The 23,764-nt window shown below is 36.3% G+C and overlaps 2 protein-coding genes across 4 annotated transcripts; both read right to left on the bottom strand.

Annotated features, from left to right (window-relative positions):
* Window positions 1–285: 285 nt before the first annotated feature.
* On the bottom strand, window positions 286–11,380 carry LOC136266310 (uncharacterized). 3 transcript variants are annotated; one of them, XM_066061321.1, is made up of 3 exons: window positions 11,299–11,346; window positions 2,473–2,531; window positions 287–2,423 (listed from the first exon to the last, which is right to left on the bottom strand). In XM_066061321.1, the coding sequence occupies exon 3, from the start codon at window positions 2,291–2,293 to the stop codon at window positions 1,178–1,180; it is 1,116 nt and encodes a 371-aa protein (XP_065917393.1). In that variant the 5' UTR covers window positions 2,294–2,423; window positions 2,473–2,531; window positions 11,299–11,346; the 3' UTR covers window positions 287–1,177. The 3 variants fall into 3 exon arrangements, with proteins under 3 accessions (XP_065917391.1, XP_065917393.1, XP_065917392.1); XM_066061319.1 differs by having other exon boundaries at window positions 286–2,531; window positions 11,299–11,380; XM_066061320.1 differs by lacking the exon at window positions 2,473–2,531 and having other exon boundaries at window positions 11,299–11,379.
* Window positions 11,381–12,104: 724 nt separating this feature from the next.
* LOC136266211 (uncharacterized) lies at window positions 12,105–19,932 on the bottom strand. Its single transcript, XM_066061220.1, has 2 exons — window positions 19,831–19,932; window positions 12,105–13,524 (listed from the first exon to the last, which is right to left on the bottom strand). The coding sequence occupies exon 2, from the start codon at window positions 13,518–13,520 to the stop codon at window positions 12,447–12,449; it is 1,074 nt and encodes a 357-aa protein (XP_065917292.1). The 5' UTR covers window positions 13,521–13,524; window positions 19,831–19,932; the 3' UTR covers window positions 12,105–12,446.
* Between the last annotated feature and the right edge of the window lie 3,832 nt (window positions 19,933–23,764).

Here is a 23,764-nt window from a genome sequence, read left to right as displayed (position 1 = left end):
CATTAAGGGGCTTAAAAGAACCAAGCATTATTCATGGAACCACATGCATTTAGGATCACTTTATCACCAGTGTTCAAAATCTGTCTGTAGCTGGGACTGCACATCAAGGCCCCTGCATCTGTGACTCACTACCATGCAAATTTGAAACCACTTTTGGCAATGTACACTCCTGCTGTCCTGATTTATTTATTTATTTATTTATTCATTTATTTATTTATTATACTCTTGCCAATTGGTAATCGTCATGAGCTGTTCTTCCTTACCAGAGCTAAAACACATGCGTATACAGCCCAAACAAATACAAAAATAAAACTATACACACATACACTAATTACTAACACACATTACAGATTTAACACAATCAACAAGTTCAGGATGAGTCCTGTAGGAGTTGCCCAATTGTTACAAGAAAAATCATTTAGTCAGTGGGTACACAGCAAGTTTCTTGTAGCTTATAGATAGTAAAGTTTTGTTTGCTGATTCCCAGCTTTGTTGCTGAGCAAGGGTACACATCATCAATTGTCTGTGTAACATGCAGTAAATCAGCTATGACTTTCAAAGCAATTTGACAAATCTTTTATTTTGTTGAATATTTTTATTAACAGATAGTTTAGCATTTTTAGCTCTAGGATTTATGCTTGAGAAGTATACCTATAATGTCACTAACACTGGGGAAGTAATACACTTGTTGACAAAATAGTTTAATAGAACAGTCACACTACCATTCGGATAATCAAATTAAGGTTTGGATTTTATACTGTATTAGAATAATTGATTGCTCACTAAGAATATCCCCATCTCCTAGCCATGAATTTGAAAAATTGTATCCCTGTAGAGGGAGGGTGGGGGCATGTACTCTTCTCTTGTTTCACCATCCATACACTTACAAAAATGCCAACTATCTTAGAGAATACAATATACACCAAAACTAGTAACATCAACAAAGTATACTATATAAAAATAACACACTATAAAGTGTAATTAACATTGGCATACATTTTAAATAAAAATTATTATAGTGAAAATACCACCTATGTAAACAAACTATAAAGAATAGAAGTACTGGTGTTCATTATTATTATTAATATTTTTGTGCATAATAGATATTAAACAGGAGCTGCATGCATATACCCTAATACAGGCTGTATTATAGTGTATGCATACATACTATATTGTGCTAAGACATATAACATACTTCTTTAATACACATAGTGTCATTGGTATGCTTTTGTTTATAATCATACAGAACATTCTTTTGAAAGAATGACTTCCCACCAAACACTACTAGACATCCACTATTTTGTAATATGTTACTTTGTAATGCTGCAATATATCCACTATCTGTTATACCATTAGTGATATTGGTAAATGATTGCTCCCATTGTTCCATTGTCAATGTGCTATTAAAAACTACTTGAAACAAATCGTGTTCCATCATTTTCACTACATCATCAGCTATGTATGTGTGTAATTTAACATCTCCAAATCTCCCAAAGTCCATTGCTAAAAATATTTTTCTAGACTTCAAAGAATTAATTGTGGGTCTTAATTTTTTTAAGCAACTTTTGAAGAAATGAGGCTGCTCAGATGGGTCTACTAATTTTGCTCTTGTCACTGATCGAAATGATATTGCTACATATTCACCAAAATCAGAATCCAAGTATTTCTTAACAAAATTTCTACTATCTTTAATAATCCTATCACTCGTCTGTAACATTTCCACAGTTTGTTCTGTCCTTCTATACTCCTCCTCCAAAACCCTTAACCTGTAATTTTTTCCCATTCCAAGCCAACTAATAATAAACACAGTAGTTTCCTCTGGTTTTAAACTCCCGTAAATATAATTGCTAATTGTGTCAATATGGAATCTTCTTTTACACAGAGGTATACATACACGTCTAACAATTTTGGTTTGCAAAATTTGATTAAAATTATAATCATTGGCCTTCTCAAAATGACCGAAATGATACCTGCAGTCATCTTCACTGTTAATTTCATCATCAATGAACACTTGTTTTGGTATGCGGTGTTTAGTGATTAAAATACAAACTATAATAGATTTGTCAGTTCTTTTGTGTAAGAATGTTTCCCATGGAACTAGTGGTGCTGCATTAAACTTAGAGCACATGTTGTTCCAATGATCAAGGTTGAAATAGTCACGGAAACGAAGTGCTGTAGATAATTCATATGGTGACCATATAGGAGGCCACTTGAAAACAGAGTTATTTACGAAAGGTTCTACAGGAGAAATTCCAACATGTTTAGCCCACTTTGATAATGTTAGTAAATTCATTGATGCTCCAATTTGCTGTTCAATAATGTGAATAGCAAACACAAAACCTCTTCTTTCTGAACTGAGCGTAACCGTGTCTCTATTACTATTGATATCATTAGCAATATTCAGTAGCTTACTATGTGCCAATCTAAAGTTTGTAAATGTATATGAATTGGACACATAATAAAGTAGCATACAGCTAGAAGATAGCAATAGTCCATATATTAGCAGTCGTTGTTTAGACACAATCATTTTCCTACAAGAAAAGACACACTCTATATATGCTTCCATTTTAGAATAAAATTTAATACAACTCTGTTATTCGTTGTTACCAAGTAGACCAATGCCCTCAAGGGGCACCTAATTAATGCCCCAAAGAAATCGCACATACACGCATTCAGCAAATAACTAAATAGAAAGTGATTACTAAATTGACTCATTATATTCAGGTTTTCTGACTATATATCAATCCTAAGAACTGGTCCATGTATCCATAATCCTTATTGATATATTCGTTAATTTAAGGATGATACCTTGAATGTTTGCATGATAGTAATTTGAGCAGTGTTTAAATCATGCAAGCTCCCACAGCCAGCCACAGATTAACCGCATGTATGAAACATCCACAGTGTGGATTACTCATGCCAGTTTCAAACATAGATGTAACAGGTTTCTGTGGCTGAAAACCTTTCACAATGGGTTTTTTCAAGCATATATAACAATTGAATAACAGTACTGCTGACCTCCAAGACTACCAAGAATAATAAATTCTTTCAAGTTAAATGGATGTGTATCCCTTTCATATAGTTAGGTTGCTTAAAGTCAAATTTAAAACTAATGTGGACACAAGTGACAAAAGCACCAAACTTTCTCCACATATGTAGCACAACCTTAACTTAAACTTTTTGATAGGATCCATCTTATTCTAAAAAGGGCCTTTCCATAAAAGCATTTATAGTTATGTAACTAAAGAATTTTCAAATCAACAAGCCATATAAGTGCTAGTTTTGCTCTATTTCATGCAAGAGAACATTATGCAAGGTTGAACATTAAAGCAAGACCTGATAAACAGTAATATTACTCTCACAAGCTTTATTTAATGCTGACAAGTAATTTTTTCATTCATACTGACTGTGACCGGATTTGCAAAAAGGTACCTTTTCCACACACAAAATTTGACCCTTGTTTTGAACTTTAAAGCTTCATAACTTTTTGATCATGGCATATAATAGCCTGAAATTTCCATGGGTGTAACTACAGTATCTGGCTGCATTCTGATACTAATAGCAAGTTAATCAGTATAAGGAATCAAGTGCTACGTCATTTTGTTTGCTGGTATGTAAAATGTGTGGAAAAGGAACCTTTCGCAAATCCGGTCACCTATAGTTTACAGCGTATACAGCTTGTATGATCCACAAATTGTATAGAGAAATTTCTCTATAGTTGCTCACTATGGAAATGAATATACACTGAAATATTTGCAGTAATTAGTTTGTGATAATATTATATAAATCTCTTACCTAATACCTTTTAGTTTATTAATTTATTAAGGCTTCACAGCACAAGTGCTGAAGGTCTGTAGGACACCTGGTCCTACAGCCTGTTCAAGCGTTAATTGGATGGCTGCAGGTTTGAGGCTGCCCAGGTCCAGTCATGGATTTTTTCTCCTTTCTTCACCTTTTCAAACACACTTTATGTAACAACTTTAAACAGGCTGTAGGACCAGGTGTTCAACAGAGCTTCAGCACTTGTGCTGTAAAGCCTTAATAAATGAATAAATAAATAAATAAATAAATAAATAAATACTGTAGTCATTCAGATGTCACACCTTATACAGAATTCATTTTGTGCCTGTTTGCGAAGTAGGTATAGCTTGATAACTTATCAACTTATACTACACCAGCTCTTGTTATTTAGTATGAAAATATGTGTTCTTGCTACATGCTTGATTTTGTGTTTATGCTGAAATCACATACATGACCACAACAATAAGGTTCTTCATACCATTAATCCAGCAGTACAGCTGTATACTATGTAAGATAAAATTCCTTTACTCAAGTCTCAAGCTGAATTAATGCTAAAAATGTGTATTTGTAGTAGTGGATATAATGTATAGGATTTCACAGGGTTTGTGAGAGCAAAGTGTGGTTTAAGTACAGTATAACCATGGGATGCAGTCACCATGGATTTTTTCATGAATTTCCAAACAGCTTTCATTAAGCAATGACTAACTACGTACACGTAAATATAATTGCCTTGCTACCAGAGCTTGACTGGACATGCAGGTATGTATATATCAAATGCTACAGTTTTAAAGATGTTTCAGACATATGATGCAATCTGATGAAGTATTGCAATTTTAAGATCAAATTGTAGCAGTGAAAAATAACTTTTAGTATTGCATGTTTACATTCACAATTACCGTGAAACTTAGCAGCCAAAGATTACACATAGTTAGCTTTGACATGCTAGGTTAGGATGTAAAGAACACAGAATTGCAATATGTCGTCAATCAGTTAATCAAAAGTGTAGAATTTCAACTATGACATGTTTGGCACAATTGTATGCATACAATATTGGGTAAGATAGCTGTGCTGAAATTGCATGCAAAGAAGAGTTCAACTAGCACAGTGGTCATGGTAATTTTATTACTGTGTAGCAGAACTTTATAGATAACTGTTCTAGCAGTATTATTCTTTCAAATTCCCACATTCAATAAATCATTCCTGCAAATATAATTTTGACCATGCAGCACTGATTAGTTTTCAGAAGAGCTCAGTTCTTTTCCTTGCTGTTTTTATCTTTCTGTTATGGTACGCTTGTTGTATCATAAGCAAACAAATGATGAAATGTACTCTACTAGCTTTTCCTATAAGCAAGTACATGGTTAAATTTCTTAGGGGGTAAACACTCCTAGATCTGGGCCCCTAGACTGGAAATTGTACACTTCAAAGCATGCCAAGCTAATCCAAAGATTTCATCTGTCAAAATACGTATATTCATGCTTGAGGAGAGTGCCTATGCACTGCACAACACAGCGCATCACAGCCTAGGGATACTTGTGGTGGTGGTATGGTGGACTATTGCATGCTTTAAGTGATTGTGGTACGAGTGAATGTAAAACGCAGAGTGGAGATGTACTTATCTTTGTGTTACAGGACTGCCCAACTGCTCTAATAGAGTAATTGTGAATAAAACACAAAAACATAGACATGTGTTGATAAATATTTAAATTTAATGACATAATTTATACTTTAATGACATACTTTATAATTTAATGTCACTTGAAATACTCTAGGTTATTCTAAAGTTTCAAATTACTATTTAAAACACCAAAATTGCAAACAGGCATATTTCCGAGCCTTGGATGGCTTCCCAGCATGCATGCCTGAGGTGGATCCTATTAAAAAATTTTATAATCTAATGTGATAAGGAACTCACAGAAAAAAATTGGTGCTTTTGTCAGTTGTGTCCACATTTTTTTGCTAAGCCACCTAACTAATATAGGTGTACAACAATGAAGAGCAGCCTTGAGGTTTTGTCTATAGAATATGATAATTTTACATTTCAGGAATGCTTCACATAGGGTTTACAACTACTGAACTATATTGACTCAGTGGAACCTGTCAAGAGTAAAAATATCAACTTGAAATTCTCAAGTGAGAAATTTAATCCACTTATTCTATGCAGCAATAAGGTTAAAAATCTTCATTTTAAATGACAAAGGGCTCCCATCACACTCATGATATTAGCACATAGATCATAACCTGTTGTGCAAAAATCCAACTAATTTATATAATTTGTCTAGAGGGAAAAACCCAACTGGGCTGTTAAAGTTTCAGTATTGTCTGGTTATACACTTGGAGTTATAATGTGATAGATGGCAGGAAGAGCAGAACAACAGATTTGTACACTATAAGCAGAATTGTGCAAGCCACTGTACAAAAGGAAATATTTATTCAGATTGACAATTAAAGAGTTAACGAATATAACAAGTTAGTTAGTTGCAGTTCATCAAATGCTCCTTTAAAAGGTATAGTGCACCAAGACATTTACTTCCAAAAGTTACTTTGACCATAACTTTATATTAACAATAGATATCTTTTTTTTGCATATGATTATACTCACAAATTTTCATTAGTTTGTACACTTTCCATGCTAACCACCACGATTATGCCGTGTTGTGAAAATTACTTATTTTGAAACTAGTCCTAGTCACTTTTGAGTTTTGCCAAACAATTGTAGTTCATAAATGCTCTCATTGAGCCTAACAATTTGTGGTGACGGATTTTGAAAATTTGAAAGTTATATCCATTTTTCCTACTTTCATGGTGTTTTGAAAAACCGTTTTATTATTTGTTACACATACGTAAGAATTTGAATTTGACTTCATTATATTTTGAAGAAGAATGACTAGACCAAAACTTTGTGATGACAGTTTTTTTGATATTCCGTTTAGTTTTTGTTTTATGATGCTGTAAAGTCAATTTATGACTTCAGAAAAGAAATTTATCACATACTTTATCACTGTTTTTAAACATGCATGTGGCAACACCATATAGACAACTAAAAACAGTATTAAGTAGTACATTATAGTATACAAATGAGCATGGATAATATAAGAGTATAACATCCCTTGTAGAAAACATCTAGTTGCATTTAGAAAATGTGTGTGGGCGGGAAAGTTGATTATACTGGCATATTTAATACAGGCCTTCAGTAGTCATAGACATTTCATGGCATACTTCTCTTATAGCGGATGTACATTATAATATACTAAATCAGGTCATTAATTACACAGATTACTATCTGCATGGACTCAGCAGTCAGTATGGACCTGGTTTCAACCCTGATGTGTGTGTGTTTGTGTATGAGGGGATGAGCCTCATGTTCCAAAAAATTATAACAACATCTCAAGACATCTAAATAATGGACACACATCTAGAGGTCTATATAAGGACATGACCACCCTTAGCCGGTCTTGCATGCAGTGGCCAGCTGATTCTACTCAGCACATGCACTCTATATTGATTATAGAGATATAAACTAAGTGATATGCATCTATCAATATTAAGCCCCACTCCCTAGTGTACATGGACGAATAGTGGAGATTTATTCTGAGAATTGCTCCACTAGTGGTGAATTTGACCAGCCAAAACTTATAGTGCTTGCTTGACTTATATCCTGCAAGAATAATCTGATTATTGTTTGTACATATAGCCACTGGCAAAAACCATCGCCCCGTTACATAATGTAATCATAGAAATTCTTGATATAAATACTAGACAAGTACCATGCAAAGATTAGGGTCTATGTTGTTCGTTACCTCTAGGACACCACTTGAGTACCCTTAAGACGGTGCCCAGTGCCAATGACAAAAGGTTCCAGTATTACTCTGTACACTGAGTAAACCTCAACAGATCATGAATTTGTGTGAAAAAATGGCAAACACATGATCAGCAGGGTGTCACTATTCAGTGGACTGGGGTACTGGACTGGAACACTGGACTGGCATATTTTTGGTTTTTGCACATTATATGGTTGGATTTATTGAGTCTCACCAGTTAATGGCTGTTCAGGGGCCTGCAGTCCACTATTAAACAATGAATGTGGGCAGTTAAATATACACAAAATGTCTTTTAATATGTAATTATGCTAGTCACTATACAGCATGGAGCTCAACAGCACTTACTCCTTACCATACACTGCTGATATGTGACAGCAATAGTCAATCACCTGTCATCTTGCCAGTTGATGAAGATATCCTTAGAGCGAGCAAGCTATGTAGTCTCATGTGTCTAGATGTCTATTTCAAAGCAACAGGGGCTTATAAATTAGAGATTATAAGTACCTGTGCTGAAAACCTAAACCCCTGTGCTGAAATAGAGGTCACACAAAACTACATAGCTAACTCGTTAAGCTTGTTATAAGGATATCTTCATCAACTGGCAAGATGATCCCTGAATAACTATTGCTGTCACATAGCAGCAATATATGGTGCTGTTGAGCTTCATGCTGTATGGTGGCATAGCTGAACAGTAGCATAATTATTAAAGGACAGTTTTTGTATATTTCACTGCCCATATATTCAGTGTTTAATAGTGGGCTGCAGGCTCCTGAACAGCCATTAACTGGTGAGACTCAATAAATTCAACTGCATAATGTACAAAAACCATGCAGTCTAGTAGTCCATTTCAGTATTCCAATGAATAGTCACACCCTGATAAGCATTCATAAACGCATTTCATCACATAAATGCATTACATCACATAACAGCTACTACATCAATCACTAACAGCAATTGGTATGTGGTTGCAGTAGACCACAGTCTATTAAGCCATGCAGACTATACAGCTTGAAGTGAACTGAGCCAAAGATGACAAAGTAAATATGGTTTTGCAGTATGTACATCTCGATGTACACAGTGTGTTATAATTAAACTAACGATTACAATACAATCTGTTACTTCAATACATCGAATCTGTCATCTGGCAGGTTTTCATCCTGGTCAGCTATCTTTTCTTTTACAAGCTGCTTCTGATACTCTACCCATTGCTGTCAGTGTTCCATCAATGTGTAATGCAAAATGGGCTCAATACGTATGTGATTCCACTCGATGCAACAGCACATGTCTGAGAAGTTACAGCACATGAACTGAGTCAAGGCAACAGAACATGTCTTAAATGGCTGCCCTGTTGCATTGACTCAGCAGCATATCACTTATAACCATAACCAGGTTCTTCATATTCTGGAAACTATGCTCATCAAAGTTTTCAATGATTGCCCATATATTCGTGTGTTTGCTGACTTGGATAACTACTGGGCCTGTGAAGCATCCTACCATTTCAGCCTCCATTCTACCAACTCTATATCGGCCAGATATTGCTGTTTACAATTTGCAAGGTGCTTCTATTGCTATGTTGGAAATGACATTTCCTATAGGCTCTATATCCATCATATTTAATCAGCGTGCAATAGGAAACAATCCAAGGTTGAATATCAGCAGAATTTGATTGATTTTACTTCTCAAATTGCTATTAGACCATTGAAATCTCAGCACTTGGTCATTATCAACCACCCTCTACTGGGAATAGCATCAAATTTTCTAACCCTGTTCAACAATTCATGTCAGAAATTAAAGTGCTTAGAGATGATGCTGCCCACCAGAGGATCCTAGTGTCAGAGAGGATATTTCTGGCAAGAACATTTAAAGAATGGCTGGATCCAGTCATTTAATTAATCTGTAACTACTTAATTTTTTGTATAACCACACCCTTGCCATGCCCACACAGGCCTTTTTAGGTCATGGATGCATGTGTCCGAGGACTGACCAACACGAGTACCCACATAAAATTATTTATTATTATTATTATTAATTATCATTACTGTGAAAACTTCAAAAATGAAGATCATAGCCAACTATAAAGTCCCTAATAGTTTAGTAACAATAATTTGAAAGATTCTGTTGTGGTACATTCAACAATGTGATCTTGGTGATGACATTAAGAAGGAGCGCTTGTAGGTGTCTGTATTACAGCACAATTCAGTTAATCTGAACACGTGGCTTGATCTAGTTTGCAGTTGATATATTGTGATGTCTGGGAGTGAAACTCTGGAACATATAGACTGCAGCTGGTTGCCTTTTTAAGACGTGGTCATTTTACCATAATCTTATCGCATACTTTCCGAGTTTGCTAAGTCAAAAATGTATTATGGCCAATGGGGAAAACAAACATTTCAGTTAATTTTAGCATGTTAGTACTAGCCAGCTTTTAGAACAGAAAGTATGTTATAGTATTAGGTTCGAGCCAAAACATATCCAGCACGTAAGGTTAAGGATGAAAGAGAAGGTGATTTCCTCTCAATCTCGGGTTTTGGGAAAGCAATAAAACTCACTGAAAACATTCTTCTTAAGACTTCGCTACTAGTCAGAATGTGGTTTTAAAACGTTTTGTATCTTTAAAGAATCCATACCGTTTGCTAAGCTATTTTTAACAATGGACTTTTGTTGACTTCTTGACCAACATTCGTAACAGGGAAACACACGTTTGCTTGTGTTACACAAGGACATGCCCTAAAAGGTAACCCGTCTATTCTGATGGTAGATAGTTGTAGGATGTTATAGAGCATGATCAAACTAAGCTGGTCCCAACGTGATTATTCAGTGATTCCCACTGTAACTCATTTAGCATCTCCGTAACACTGACATCATAATATACTCTCCTTTTACATATCTAGCAGCACATTCCTGTACTTTCTCCAACACATTATTATCATTTATTAGGTATATGTGGTGGCATACTCAAGCTTAAGTCGTACCAATGTAAGGTAAGCTCTTTTTCTCTTAACTACAGAGATGCTTTTAGATTACGCTTTAACAAAGCTAGTGTCTGGTTGGCTTTACACGTAGCTAATTAGATTGGATATGTCTATGCCATTTAATGGATTGGATGTTTTTATATTTGTACACGTTTTCATATGGTTTTCATAATACTTCGGTAGACAAGTGAACCCCATCTTAATGGTGAAAACCGCAATGTGTGTATATCATTAATAAGTGTAAAGTGCTAATAATAATAAATACTTTAGGTTTAAGGAAGAAAATCCATCCCTCCTGGAGGAAGACTGAGTGTGGCCCTGACTAGACATTGGGTGACCTGCAGTTCGAATCCTGGGGTTAGAGGGATTCTTTTCCTTACTTTGGCCCCTTTTCTGTTACACCTTATCAGTTAGTCAGTAAGTCAATTAAGTCATTAGGTCTAAGTCCCTGAAATTAGGTTAGGTAATCCTAAGGCTGCGGCACATGTTATGTTGCTGTCAGACCTTCAGTGCTGGTCACTGTAAAGTGCTAATAATAATAAAAAGTGTGCTGAGTCCTCGGACACACACTAACACAGACGGCCCCATGCATAAGTGGGTGTGGCAAGGAAGGAGTCACGAAAGAAAAGACAAAAAAACTACTGTACAGATACACTGTAGTATCATACACATAACGCTTATAGAGTAAAGTTTACCACTCTTACCAGGAATCGCTAGAAATCGACGAGATGACACTGAGACTTCTAGTCACCTCCTTCCGGCTCTCAGTGGAGTTCTAATTAGAAATATCCCGGAATATTATTATTTGGGGCGCTGCGCCAATTTTAAAGTTACTAACATCACTTGCTTGACCTGAGATCATGCTCATTAACTCCAGGCGAGAGACTCCGGACAAGAGTAGCTGGTAGCTACGTTTGAGATCTTGCATGCAATTGGTCCAGTCTGCAGGTCTGTAACAGCTGGGCCTAGATATGATTATGGCCAAGGAAATTTCACGTTTGTGGACTAGTGTACAGTAAATTCGAACATCATTGTTAAACTGATTCCCCTCCTACATGAACAGTCTATACATGGTGTCTCAAGCTGACTTTATTAACATGATCAAACATACCATAATTGACATACACTTGGAGGGGGGTCCCCCTAAACTGTTTAACACCTTCCTTTAATAACCTCGAGCTCATATTGACACTTTATACTGGATTGTATATATAGTAGTTATTTGTTGAGCAATCATTACCATACAGTTCTTATAAACTGCGGTGTATATATATACCTTCACTGGATGCACTTTCATTTGTAAGAATTTTTCACATCAACTGGGAGACGATGCCTTATGTACTGCATATACCACAAACAATGTACACTCGCCATAAATTTCAACAATATAATTATCATGCATTTATATTGTTGGTATCAATGGCATGCACATGCGTAGTTAGTGTATTAGTACATAATAATGTGATAACACAATGATGTGCATAAAAAATTATGTACATGTACAAGCAGCTCCAAGGCTGAATTATTTGCTATGAACCAATGGCTACATGCATGAACACAGGTGGTATATATTAGAGTTCCATATAACATACTTCTTTAATACACATAGTGTCATTGGTATGCTTTTGTTTATAATCAAACAGAATGTTCTTCTGAAAGAATGACCTCCCACCAAACAATACCACACATCCACTATTTTGTAATATGTTACTTTGAAATGCTGCCATATATCCACTATCCGTTATACCATTAGTAATATTGGTAAATGATTGCTCCCATTGTTCCATTGTCAATGTGCCATTAAAAACTACTTGAAACAAATCGTGTTCCATCATTTTCACTACATCATCAGCTATATGTATGTGTGTAATTTAACATCTCCAAATCTCCCCAAGTCCATTGCTAAAAATATTTTTCTAGACTTAAAAGAATTAATTGTGGGTCCCAATTCTTTGATGCAACTTTTAAAGAAATTAGGTTGCTCAGATGTGTCTAAGTGTTTTGCTCTCGTCACTGATCGAAATGATATTGCTACATATTCACCAAAATCAGAATCCAAGTATTTCTTAACATAATTTCTACTATCTTTAATAATCCTATCACTCGTCTGTAACATTTCCACAGTTTGCACTGTCCTTTTATACTCCTCCTCCAAAATCCTTAACCTGCTATTGTTTCCCATTCCAAACCATCTAATAATAAACACAGTAGTTTCCTCTGGCTTTAAACTCCCGTAAATATAATTACTAATGGTGTCAATATGGAATCTTCTTTTACACAATGGTATACATACACGTCTAACAATTTTGGTTTGCAAAACTTTATTAAAATTATAATCATTGGCCTTCTCAAAATGACTGAAATGATACCTGCAGTCATCTTCACTGTTAATTTCATCATCAATGAACACCTGTTTTGGTATGCAGTGTTTAGTGATTAAAATACAAACTATAATAGATTTGTCAGTTCTTTTGTGTAAGAATGTTTCCCATGGAACTAGTGGTGCTGCATTAAAGTTAGAGCACATGTTGTTCCAATGATCAAGGTTGAAATAGTCACGGAAACGAAGTGCTGTAGATAATTCATATGGTGACCATATAGGAGGCCACTTGAAAACAGAGTTATTTACGAAAGGTTCTACAGGAGAAATTCCAACATGTTTAGCCCACTTTGATAATGTTAGTAAATTCATTGATGCTCCAATTTGCTGTTCAATAATGTGAATAGCAAACACAAAACCTCTTCTTTCTGAACTGAGCATAACTATGTCTCTATTACTATTGATATCATTAGCAATATTCAATAGCTTACTATGTGCCAATCTAAAGTTAGCAAATGTATATGAATTGGACACATAATAAAGTAGCATACAGCTAGAAGATAGCAATAGTCCATATATTAGCAGTCGTAGTTTAGACACAATCATTTTCCTACAAGAAAAGACACACTCTATATACACCACTTGAGCATAAATACAACCAGTAAATTCTTTTATTCATTTATTTATAGTTAGATGGCAGTTGCCAATGCACCCAGGGAGAAACTAATTAGTAATTCCCCAAAGAAAACAAATACACGCACGCACGCGTGCGCACACACACGCAACACACACACATGTACAACAAATAACTAAATCTAATATCCTAGTATTCTGATGCTTGGATAAAACAAGAACTGGTCCATATCATGTTCCTTATCTGACTGATATTGATTACTTTAAAGTCGAGTACTTGCATAGTAGCTAAGTAGTGCCTAAATCATGCAAGCTCCCATAGCCGGCCACAGGTTGGCTGTGGGTGCATGCCCAGTTTAGTAACACGATTTGTATATTTGTCCATGCATGTACTCTCCTTGCACATCAACATTTTAAAGCGGACTATAGAGCCTGTAATAAACTTCTGCAGGGTAGATTGGATAACTCATGCCAGTTTCAAAATTAACATGGATGTAACATCTGAAGGTCCCGAACATATGGGATTTTCAGACATTTATTGAAAAATAATACAGCTGACCTCCACGGCTACCAAGAATGGTGAATCCCTTTAAGTTAAAAGGGTGTGCTTCCCTGTGATAGGTGTAAGAGCAGCCTTGAGGCTTTATCTAGAGTATTATCATAAGAAAACATAACAAACATAAATATAAAACAGTCCAGAGATACTTCTGTGTATATATTATTATGTGAAATTACCGCCATAAAATGGGTATACAACAATGAAAATTCTATTAACATTATAATGTGCTTTCGAGTCCAGCTAGAACTTTAGAGAGTTAGATGTCTTCGCAGAATGGTTACAGTTTTATCTTCAATCAGGCTGCTTGTCTTCTTCATCCAACGAAACCATACCGAGACATTAATTTGCATATCAACACTTTCTTTCAGCAGTATATTTAGACACAACAGATTTATTTCAGTGCTTGATTTCAGAAGCAGTCTCGGCACTACTATAAGAGGAGATATACTAGCTAGATATCTGCAACTTTGCGATTAGGATCCCATTTGCGATAGGTTTGCAATCACACATATCAAATAAAGATCTATGTTTACTAATAGCGATAGAGTACGAAGACCACACCTCTTGACAATCTCAGTAGCTATTTACTTAATAGCAAACAAGAAGACCCCTTGGTCTAATCACCCTTGGCTGACTCGAGATACTCTAATACAACGGTCATGTATGATATTTTAATAGACCAGTCACAAGTTACACTGTAGCTATAGCTATGCTACAACAAAAAACTAAACAAACTAGTATTTAAAAAAAAAATGTTAATGAAGTAGGGATCTGTGCAATAAAAAGTAGTGAAACAAGAGATGAATGATGTCATTACAGCATGGCTCGGTGCCAAAGTCTCCTAGTTAAAGCAATTATTTTGTTCAATGTCAAAGTAGGGACTTCCCACCGAGCTATGCTGTAATACCATCATTCATCTCTTGTTTCACTACTTTTTATTGCACAGGTCCCTACTTCATTTTTAAATTAACAATTAAAAAACATACTAGTAGTACAATTATATGGTTACACTTGTGATAATGAATTGATAATACCAAGAGTAAATAATAGAGAAGAGAGTATCCAACTGCCATATACCATATCAAAAATGATCCTGTTAAGTCTTTCTGCATATTTCAGTAAAATTTAGGGTATCATAGAAGTGTTCATATCTAGTAATCATCACCTTCAACACTTACACACAATACAAAGCCTGTGTGCACACCACTTGTTAATAGACTAATTTAACACCTTCTTTGAAAATGTTTTAACAAGCAGAGTGGACTTTACAGGATCATTTTTGATATGGTATATGGCAGTTGGATACTCTCTTCTCTATTATTTACTCTTGATAATACATATAGAAAATAATGTGCATATACTTGCAAGAGTGTTGTTGCTGAATGATTACGATAATCAACTAGTTTTCCAACAGCAATATAAGTATGTAGAATAAGATCTTCAATTAATAAGGGCTAGGAAAAAACTAGACAGGATATTGCGTATTGGTCTCTGTAGAGCCATTCCCACTTATTAAAAATGTGTTGCCTTCTACAGACGTATTATTTTGGAACCTGCCCACTTATGTGCTGCTATCTGTAGGCTTACATGAAGCCATGTCTGCTGTTGATTCTACTGCATATTAAATTGTCATTAAAATATTTTCATTTTCATTGTTATATGCACTGATACCACTTTTTACCAGCTGATCTAACATTGATACATTTTTTTGGTGGAAAATTGGCTCCTACCTGGCCAATACCAATACTTTGCCACAGAGGCATTATTTACAAGAAACAGCCAGTGCAAAGATTAGGGTCTATGTTGGTTGATCACCACTAGCTAGTATATAGCCACCCCTAAGACGGTGCCCAGTGCTAATGACAAAGGTTCCAGTATTTAATATACTCTGTGCACTGCACAGATGAGCTAGTTTATATGGACAGCACAAGTATTCATAACCGCATTACATAGCATGACAGCTGCAATCTGACTAGTAAATAAACAGGAAATGGCATGTGGCTGCGGTATAGACTTCAGTCTATAGCTACCCATGCAGACTAGGTAGAGTTCGAAGTGAACTGAGTCCAAGCATAGATAGTATACCACAGACACTGTGGTATACTATCTATGGTCCAAGATGACATAGCAAATATGGTTCTACAGTACGTACATCTCTACGTACATAATTATCTTACGATTACACAGATTACAATACAATCTGTCACTTCAATACATTGAATCTGTCACTATACCAAGCGCCGAAGCGCGCCTAGACCAGTTTCATTTTTTTGAATGATTATATCTAGCGAAGTTTCGTACATGGACCCCATCGTAATGATGTGTATAACATTAAGTGTGGTGAGTCATCGGACACACTCTTAACAGGCCTGCCAACTCTCACGGGTTTACCGTGAGTCTCACGGTTTCACTACCCTGCTCAAGGGCAGCAGATCGAATCTCACGGTTTTTGAGGCCTGCTAACTCTCACGGTTTCACTAACCTTCGTTGGATAGAATCTCACGGTTTGTAGCGCGAATGTCACGGATTTCAAGTTTAAAAAGTCGCCGAGACCTTTTTTTTTGGTCTCAGCATAGCATCTAGCTACCAGTTTTTTTTACTACACACTGCAATACTACAATAAAGGTACAGAAATCTCAAGATTTTTCTACTTTCCAAGTTGGCAGGCCTGTCTTAAACACAGACGGCCCCACAAGTGGGTGTGACAAGGAAGACAAAAAATTTGACTAGCTCAGGTAGACATTCACTGTACAGCATAGGCGGTGGGGACTATTCTACGGAACGGAACGGAACGGAACGGAACGGAACGGAATGATGGACTAAACCACGGAACGGAACGCTTTCTCAAATTGAAGCTTGCAACTTACCATTGCTGAAACTTCCCTTATAAGTTAGCAGTGGCATCTCCAGTGGGTGATTAAACATAAGATAAAAAGAATTAACGGATCGATTGTGGGTTTTTGTTGGTTGTCATTAGTAACGAAGTATTATTGTGGGATGAGCTGTATCAGTGATGTTCATCCATACGGAAGGGAACTTTATGTGAGCTGTTTTTCTTATTTAGACTTTAGAAAACAGTCTGGGCCGGTCTTTCAAGTCATAAGTCAGTGTATAAATAAAGCAAGCAGGAAGATACTGGTAACAGGAAAGAGCCAGCTGAATTAAAACTTGAAGAATTTTGTGCAGTGTGTGAGGAGCAAATATTTTGGCAGACCGCAAGGAGGGTATATTCTGCAAACATCACTGAAGTGTATGCATGGAGTTATTTATATATTAACAGCTGGTGCAATGGACTAATGCCGTATTCAATAGTGAGCTGATTTTATCTGTTGCACAATTCAAGGATGTGTCTGACTGCTAGCCTTGAATCAGGCTAAATGCCAAAACTCCAAGATCAGCCAAATCTCTATTATAAGCCGCATGTGAAACCATGCCCATAGCCACCAGGCAAACGTGATTTGGACCAGGATGTGTGTGTAATTTCAATGTATCTAGTCAGACCTGAAATGGAACACTCACATTAATTACATGCCACCTAAGAATCCTAGGATTTCTTAAGTGTAACATTTCACATGCTTCACTTCAAACAAAACAGGTTAAATTTGTTCGTCTATTTTCAAGTGATTCCCAGTCCAGCTGGTCCATGAAATTACAATGGGATCACATGTATTTGTTACAGTGCGGGCTGTCCTGTGTTGGATCTACTCTAGAGTTGAGATTTCAAGGTAGACTCACTGCCAATGTACTGACACTAGTACTGTTGTAGCATGTTTAAGTGGAGGACAAATGAAATAGTAATGCTAGATTATTTATGTATACAAATTTTTCATAATGAAATTGATATCCCATTTTGATTTGTACTTCCACTTAGCAACATATTCAAGAACAAGAAGCTACCACACTTGATCTCCAACCACTGTCATTAATTAACCAAGATCTCACTAGTCTGTAATTCACCTTACTGTAGTGATTTTATTGATTCATCTGTATGTTTTCTTCATTTTCCTTTGAAGTTGTACCAAGAGTTCATAATAAGGTGGAGAGTGTCTAACTTGAACGCATTCACCAAACACCCTGCTTAAAGTAACACCTCGGCCTTATTTCAGAACAAAGGCTTTACCTTCTTCAGCAACACTAATCAACAGTTTTCTATCCCCCAGTAAAGGTGTTGATTTGATGAAAGGTGAACTTTACGCAGGGTGTTTGTACAGGCCATACTGAGAGTTAGACACTCTCCCCCATACAAATCAGGATTACGAACTCTTGGTTGTACAGTATAGGTAAACAAGGATAAGTTTCTCCCCCATCTTATTCTAGGATTTCTATTGACAAGGAAAATTCAATTATTTGTATACAGGCTCAAAATTGAGAAAATATAAAGAAAGTGAATTAATATTATACAGTCAGTTTGCTTTTGGATATTTAATGCCTCCAACCACAACAAAAATTCGATGAATCCATGCATCTCATCACTGGTCGTCTGAACATTCTGAAAGTGATACCTCACTCAATCAACCATATATTCTGTTTATTAGACTGAATAAAGTCATGATTACCTAAACAATCACTTAATTAATGTTTTATAATTATCCTATTCCATTTTTTCTGGAGGTTCCACTGATAAAATGCAATTTCAGCAATGATAGCAGCTAGCCAAGCTGCAAGTTGATTCAGAAAGCATTCCATTCTGTAAAATAGACCCCATCCAGAATTGAACTCAGTACTCAGGCTGAGATATCTGACAATAGTCCACTACTCTGTTAATGAATTATTGATGTTCACACAATATAGCCTCCTTGAGGTATCTGAATGTTTGCTCCTCACACACTGCACAAAATTCCTTTAGATTCTGCTTAGACTGAGTCGATTCAGCTTGTCACCATACTTGTTTCCTTTGTATAGTGTAGCTATACACATACTAATTTATGCCGATTAGAAAGGCTGGGCCTCAGACTGTACATTCTAAAGTCAAGTAAGTAAAAATAACTCACATACTAGTAAAAAAAGTCATACATTAAGTTCCCTACTTGATATATCCGAAGATGAACACACTGAGTCAGCTATTCCCACAATTAGTACTTCGTTACTAATGACAACCAACAAGAACCCACAATCGATCCTTAAATTCGTTTTATCTTTCTTGGGGTACGTTTGATTACCTGCTGGAAGTGCCACTGATAACTTGTACAGCAATGGTAAGCTGCAAGCTTCAATCTGAGAAAGCATTCCGTTCCGCAGTTTAGTCCATCATTCCGTTCCGTTCCGTTCCGTTCCGTTCCGTAGAATAGTCCCCACCGCATAGGCGGCGGAAAGGGGGGGGCTAGGGGGCTAAAGCCCCCCTTCGGTCTGCTGAGGGGGGGCTTAGCCCCCCCTCAGAATGATATCACACCGAAATTATCTTTCTTGAAGACCGTGATAAAGATCGAGATACTCTAATAGAGCAGTCACTCTAATAAAGTATTCAGTGTGTAGCGAGCTATGTAAGGATTTTTATGTAGTTTATCAGCTAGAAATGGTAGCTGGTGAGGTGGAAAACTCTTGTCAGTTGGTTGTGACCTTTTTATTTTTATTTTTATTTTTATTTTTGGTCTCACCTTACCAAACTATAGAAATAAGTCTGGGTCAGCCCAGCGGAGCCCCCCCTCATATCAACTTCTTCCGCCGCTGATGCTGTACAGGTACGTATACATACACATACGGCTGTAGTACGGTTTATCACCCTACCTTAAGTCAGTACTTAGCTACAAGGAATCGCTGTTTAAACTAGAAATCGACGAGATGACAGACTCCAATAACTTTTCAGTCTCTAAGTAAAATCTAATTAGAGGAATTACATTACGGCGCCCGCACAATCAAAATAGGATTATTGCATCACTTGCTTGACCACATTGGCCGCCATGCTCATTGACTGCAGACACAAGAGACTCTACAAGAGTTTCTGGTAGCTATACCCGGTAGCCACATGCAGGTGAAAACTGGAATTCATGGCCAGCTGCAGTAGCTAATGGCCACGGAAAATCCCATGTTTGTGGATACAGAATAGTATCTTATACTCAGTTGAGAATTATATATCAACACAGACAGTTTTTTACAGAGCCTTCACATGTCAGTAAATGCCTCAAGTAGCTAGCTAGATGGAATTAATTAACAGGGCCGCCCAGAGAAATTAAGGGGCCCAGGGCAAAGAGTTAAAGTGGGGCCCTTGACCCAAGTTGTAAGGTGAAGACCAAAAAAAAAAAAAGGTCACAACCTGCTGGCAATGACAATAACTACCCGTCACCAACCATATCTCCTTATCTATAAGCTTACTACACTGCTCCTCTGAAGAATACTGTGACTGCTCTATTAGAGTATTTAGATCTGACTGCTCTATTAGAATATATCGATCTTTTAAACAGGTGTTCAGGGGGCCCTTCATGGGGCCTCCTGGGGCCCCTTTCAGGCTGGGGCCCCGGGAAAAATGCCCCAGTTGCCCCCCCCTGTGGACGGCCCTGTTAATTAGTGACCGGCATGAAGTTAGATGGAATTAATTAGTGACCTGCATGAAGTTCATGCCGGTCTCTAATTAATTCCATCTAGCTAGCTACTTGAGGCATTTACTGACATGTAAAAAACTGTCTGTGTTGATATATAATTCTCAAGTATAAGATACTATTCTGTATCCACAAACATGAGGATGGAGCTGTTACAGTGAAATCATATATCATCACTAAACTGATTCCCCACACTCTATACATGGTCTCAAGCTGCATGACTTTAACATGGTCAACTGACATGGTTAGACGTACTATCAAAGAGTGAGTTGACACACATCAACATGAAAGAAACAGCATGTGTACAACCAATTGCAAGAGTTCATGATAAAAAAATAGTGAGGGTCTATAAGAAAAACTCAGTGACTCAGAGGGAGAGTGTCTAACCAGGACATGCACTTTCAGGCAAAATCGCTGTGTAACTTAGAGGGCATCCATACCTGGTTTTACCTTATTTAGCACTTATCAACAGCACTCAATACCTATCAACAGTTCTCTATCTCAGTAAAATTGTTGATTCGTTCAAAGATCATTGTCTGGTCTATTCATTGTATTAAATGTTACCCAGAGATTTTGTACAGGCTGCATTGACAGTTAGACACTCTCTTTCACTCAGTATAATTATTTTATTCTGAAAAAATTCAGCTTTATTAGTTTGAAAATCTTTCTGCCATACAACATTACAAGAAATGGAGGTCACTATTGAATGCTCTATTAGAGAGTTTTAAAATTATTTCGGCCTGCATCAAAGCATAGCTAAGTGTCTTTGATCTCTGCTATTACAGTCCTCTTATAGTGTAATGTAAGCTGACATATAGGTAAAATTATTCATTGCAATAATGAATCACATTAACAAAATGCCTTGTGAAGAAATTCAATGTGCCTTTGCAAGGCCTCTTATGAATATATTTGGCACTTATATGGCTTTCATTAGTTAGATAAGCTGCTAGCTGACCACCTGTAAGGGAATTACAAGTATATGGTTTCCTGCTGAATTACTCTAAAGACAACAGGAGAAATATTTTAAATGTCATCAAAACTCTCTAATAAAGCAGTCTCAAATTTCTTGTAATGAAAGAGATATCTTTGAATGCAGACATCTTTGTTGATCAGTTACCTATCTAACCAAATTAATTTTATACAATTGCAATTATATTTATATGGTAATTATGGTAATATGTGACAGTACAAGTCTTTCTATGTCCCTTAACATGATTCATTACTAAAGGGAATTAGTTACAGGCAATTGTCTTTAATGCAAACACCCTTCAATTTTTCTTCAAGTGATTAGCTAGTTCACTGTTAAAAGATCTGGTTGATTAATTGCTTTCAAGAGAATTTCAATACGACCCATTTCAAAATAACTGTTATCATATATTAGAAACAATTGTACATCTTCAGCTAGCTAGTTGTTTATTCAGGCAATCAGATCGATCCTTACAACAGCAAAGTATATTCATACACTCCAATGAGACAGGTACAACATATTTGGTTTCTTTAAATATTATTCATTATTAAAGTAAATTCATTAGTCCTATATGATGTATATAGGGCTGAAACAATCATGGTTTTGCTTGAATACTCTCAAGAGTTAATGATTGAGTACTCACGAATACCTGCTACTTGTAGTCATATACACAGTTAACATGTTTTATACTGACTTTATACAGTAACAACAAGTACTGATGTTAGTGTTCCTGACAAGAAATTATGCCAATTAAACTCTGTAGCCTTCATTATCTCACTTCCTGATGGCAAATGTATCATATCATCTGGGGCATATCAACTGGGTCATATGATCTTAACTAGTACTTGGGTACCAATTTTGCTATCCAAGTACCAAAACCCTAAATGAGTACTTGAGAGCATTTGCAGTATTTGTTTCAGCCCTAATGTATATAGCACTTTATCAAGTGCCTATAGGTACAAGCATTCTGAAGGTGTTCTGTATAATTATGCAGTCCATGATTACATGCTCTAATAGAGTATTCACTGAAATCACAAAATTATTCATTATGAGGCTTGGTACAACTCACTAGACCAAATATCTGACTAGGTTGATATAGCTAATAACATCAAAAAAAGGAAACTTGTCTACAGTGTTATTCTGCATACAGACAAAATCTAAGCTATTTCTGAACATTACAGAGGTTTTTCATCAAGAGCAAGAAGCATGATCACACTAGTGTTCGCTGCTTATTCACAATGGAACCACGTATACTGATCCCAAAGAAAAGGTAGATTTAATAGTTGAGCCTTGACTACTGAAAATACTGATAACTAGCTAACATTCCTTCTTGGAATTAAGACCCCTTACCTGATCCCATCTATCCAGCATGTACATCCGCAATGACAACATTTACTTACTAACCTGGATGTGAACAATCCAGGGGCCCCAACCAACAATCTATCAGCTCGTTTTTTGCTGCTTAAGTTCCTCCTGTCTTATCTATAGTTATTTCAGACATCCTTAGGTCAGTGTGCAGTCCTCCCTGATATCAAAAACAGTTACAGTATTAATAAGGAATTCTAGTAACTATACAGACTGATCCAATAGTCTGATTTTACTTACATGCATGTTAGCTCAAAGGTACTAGAGCACATCATTTATTCTAACATATCAGTGCACTTACATAAGTGCTTATAATTATTTTGTGTGACGAGAAACATGGTATTAGCAATGTTGCACCACTTTGCATGACTTTGTAGGCTACCTTTATGATGGAAGGAAATTTATATGCATGTGATGTTCTATTCTTGGACTTCAAGAAAGCAAAGTGCCTCACTCGCAATTATTCTACAAGCTCCACCATTACAGCATATGTACTCCTCTTTTTTGCTGTGGATAAAAAAGGATTTAAACAAATCTATCACAACAGGTTGTTTTCAATAACAATTAAGGAAACCTTCTAGCAGGTGCTCCATCAGGCACCATCTTGGCATCTTTATACTATAATATTTTGTGATCTTCTCAACTGTGTTTGCAACAAGATTATATGTGGACTATGAACGCTGTCAGTTATCCATTCTGTAAAGCAGACGTCCATCAGATTCGATCAGAAGCAAAACCTGTTCTATAAAAAAGATTTGGCCATGTGGTTTCATGGACTTAACCCTACTTGGTG

The sequence above is a fragment of the Dysidea avara genome, chromosome 9 (assembly GCF_963678975.1).
Source record: "Dysidea avara chromosome 9, odDysAvar1.4, whole genome shotgun sequence".
NCBI classification, from domain to species: Eukaryota; Metazoa; Porifera; class Demospongiae; order Dictyoceratida; family Dysideidae; genus Dysidea; species Dysidea avara.
This window is presented reverse-complemented; position numbering and strand designations above follow the sequence as displayed.

Bases quoted from the DNA above. Each gene is read 5' to 3' on its own strand.
- LOC136266310 (XM_066061319.1), bottom strand. From the start codon at position 2,527: ATGATTGTGTCTAAACAACGACTGCTAATATATGGACTATTGCTATCT.
- LOC136266211 (XM_066061220.1), bottom strand. From the start codon at position 13,520: ATGATTGTGTCTAAACTACGACTGCTAATATATGGACTATTGCTATCT.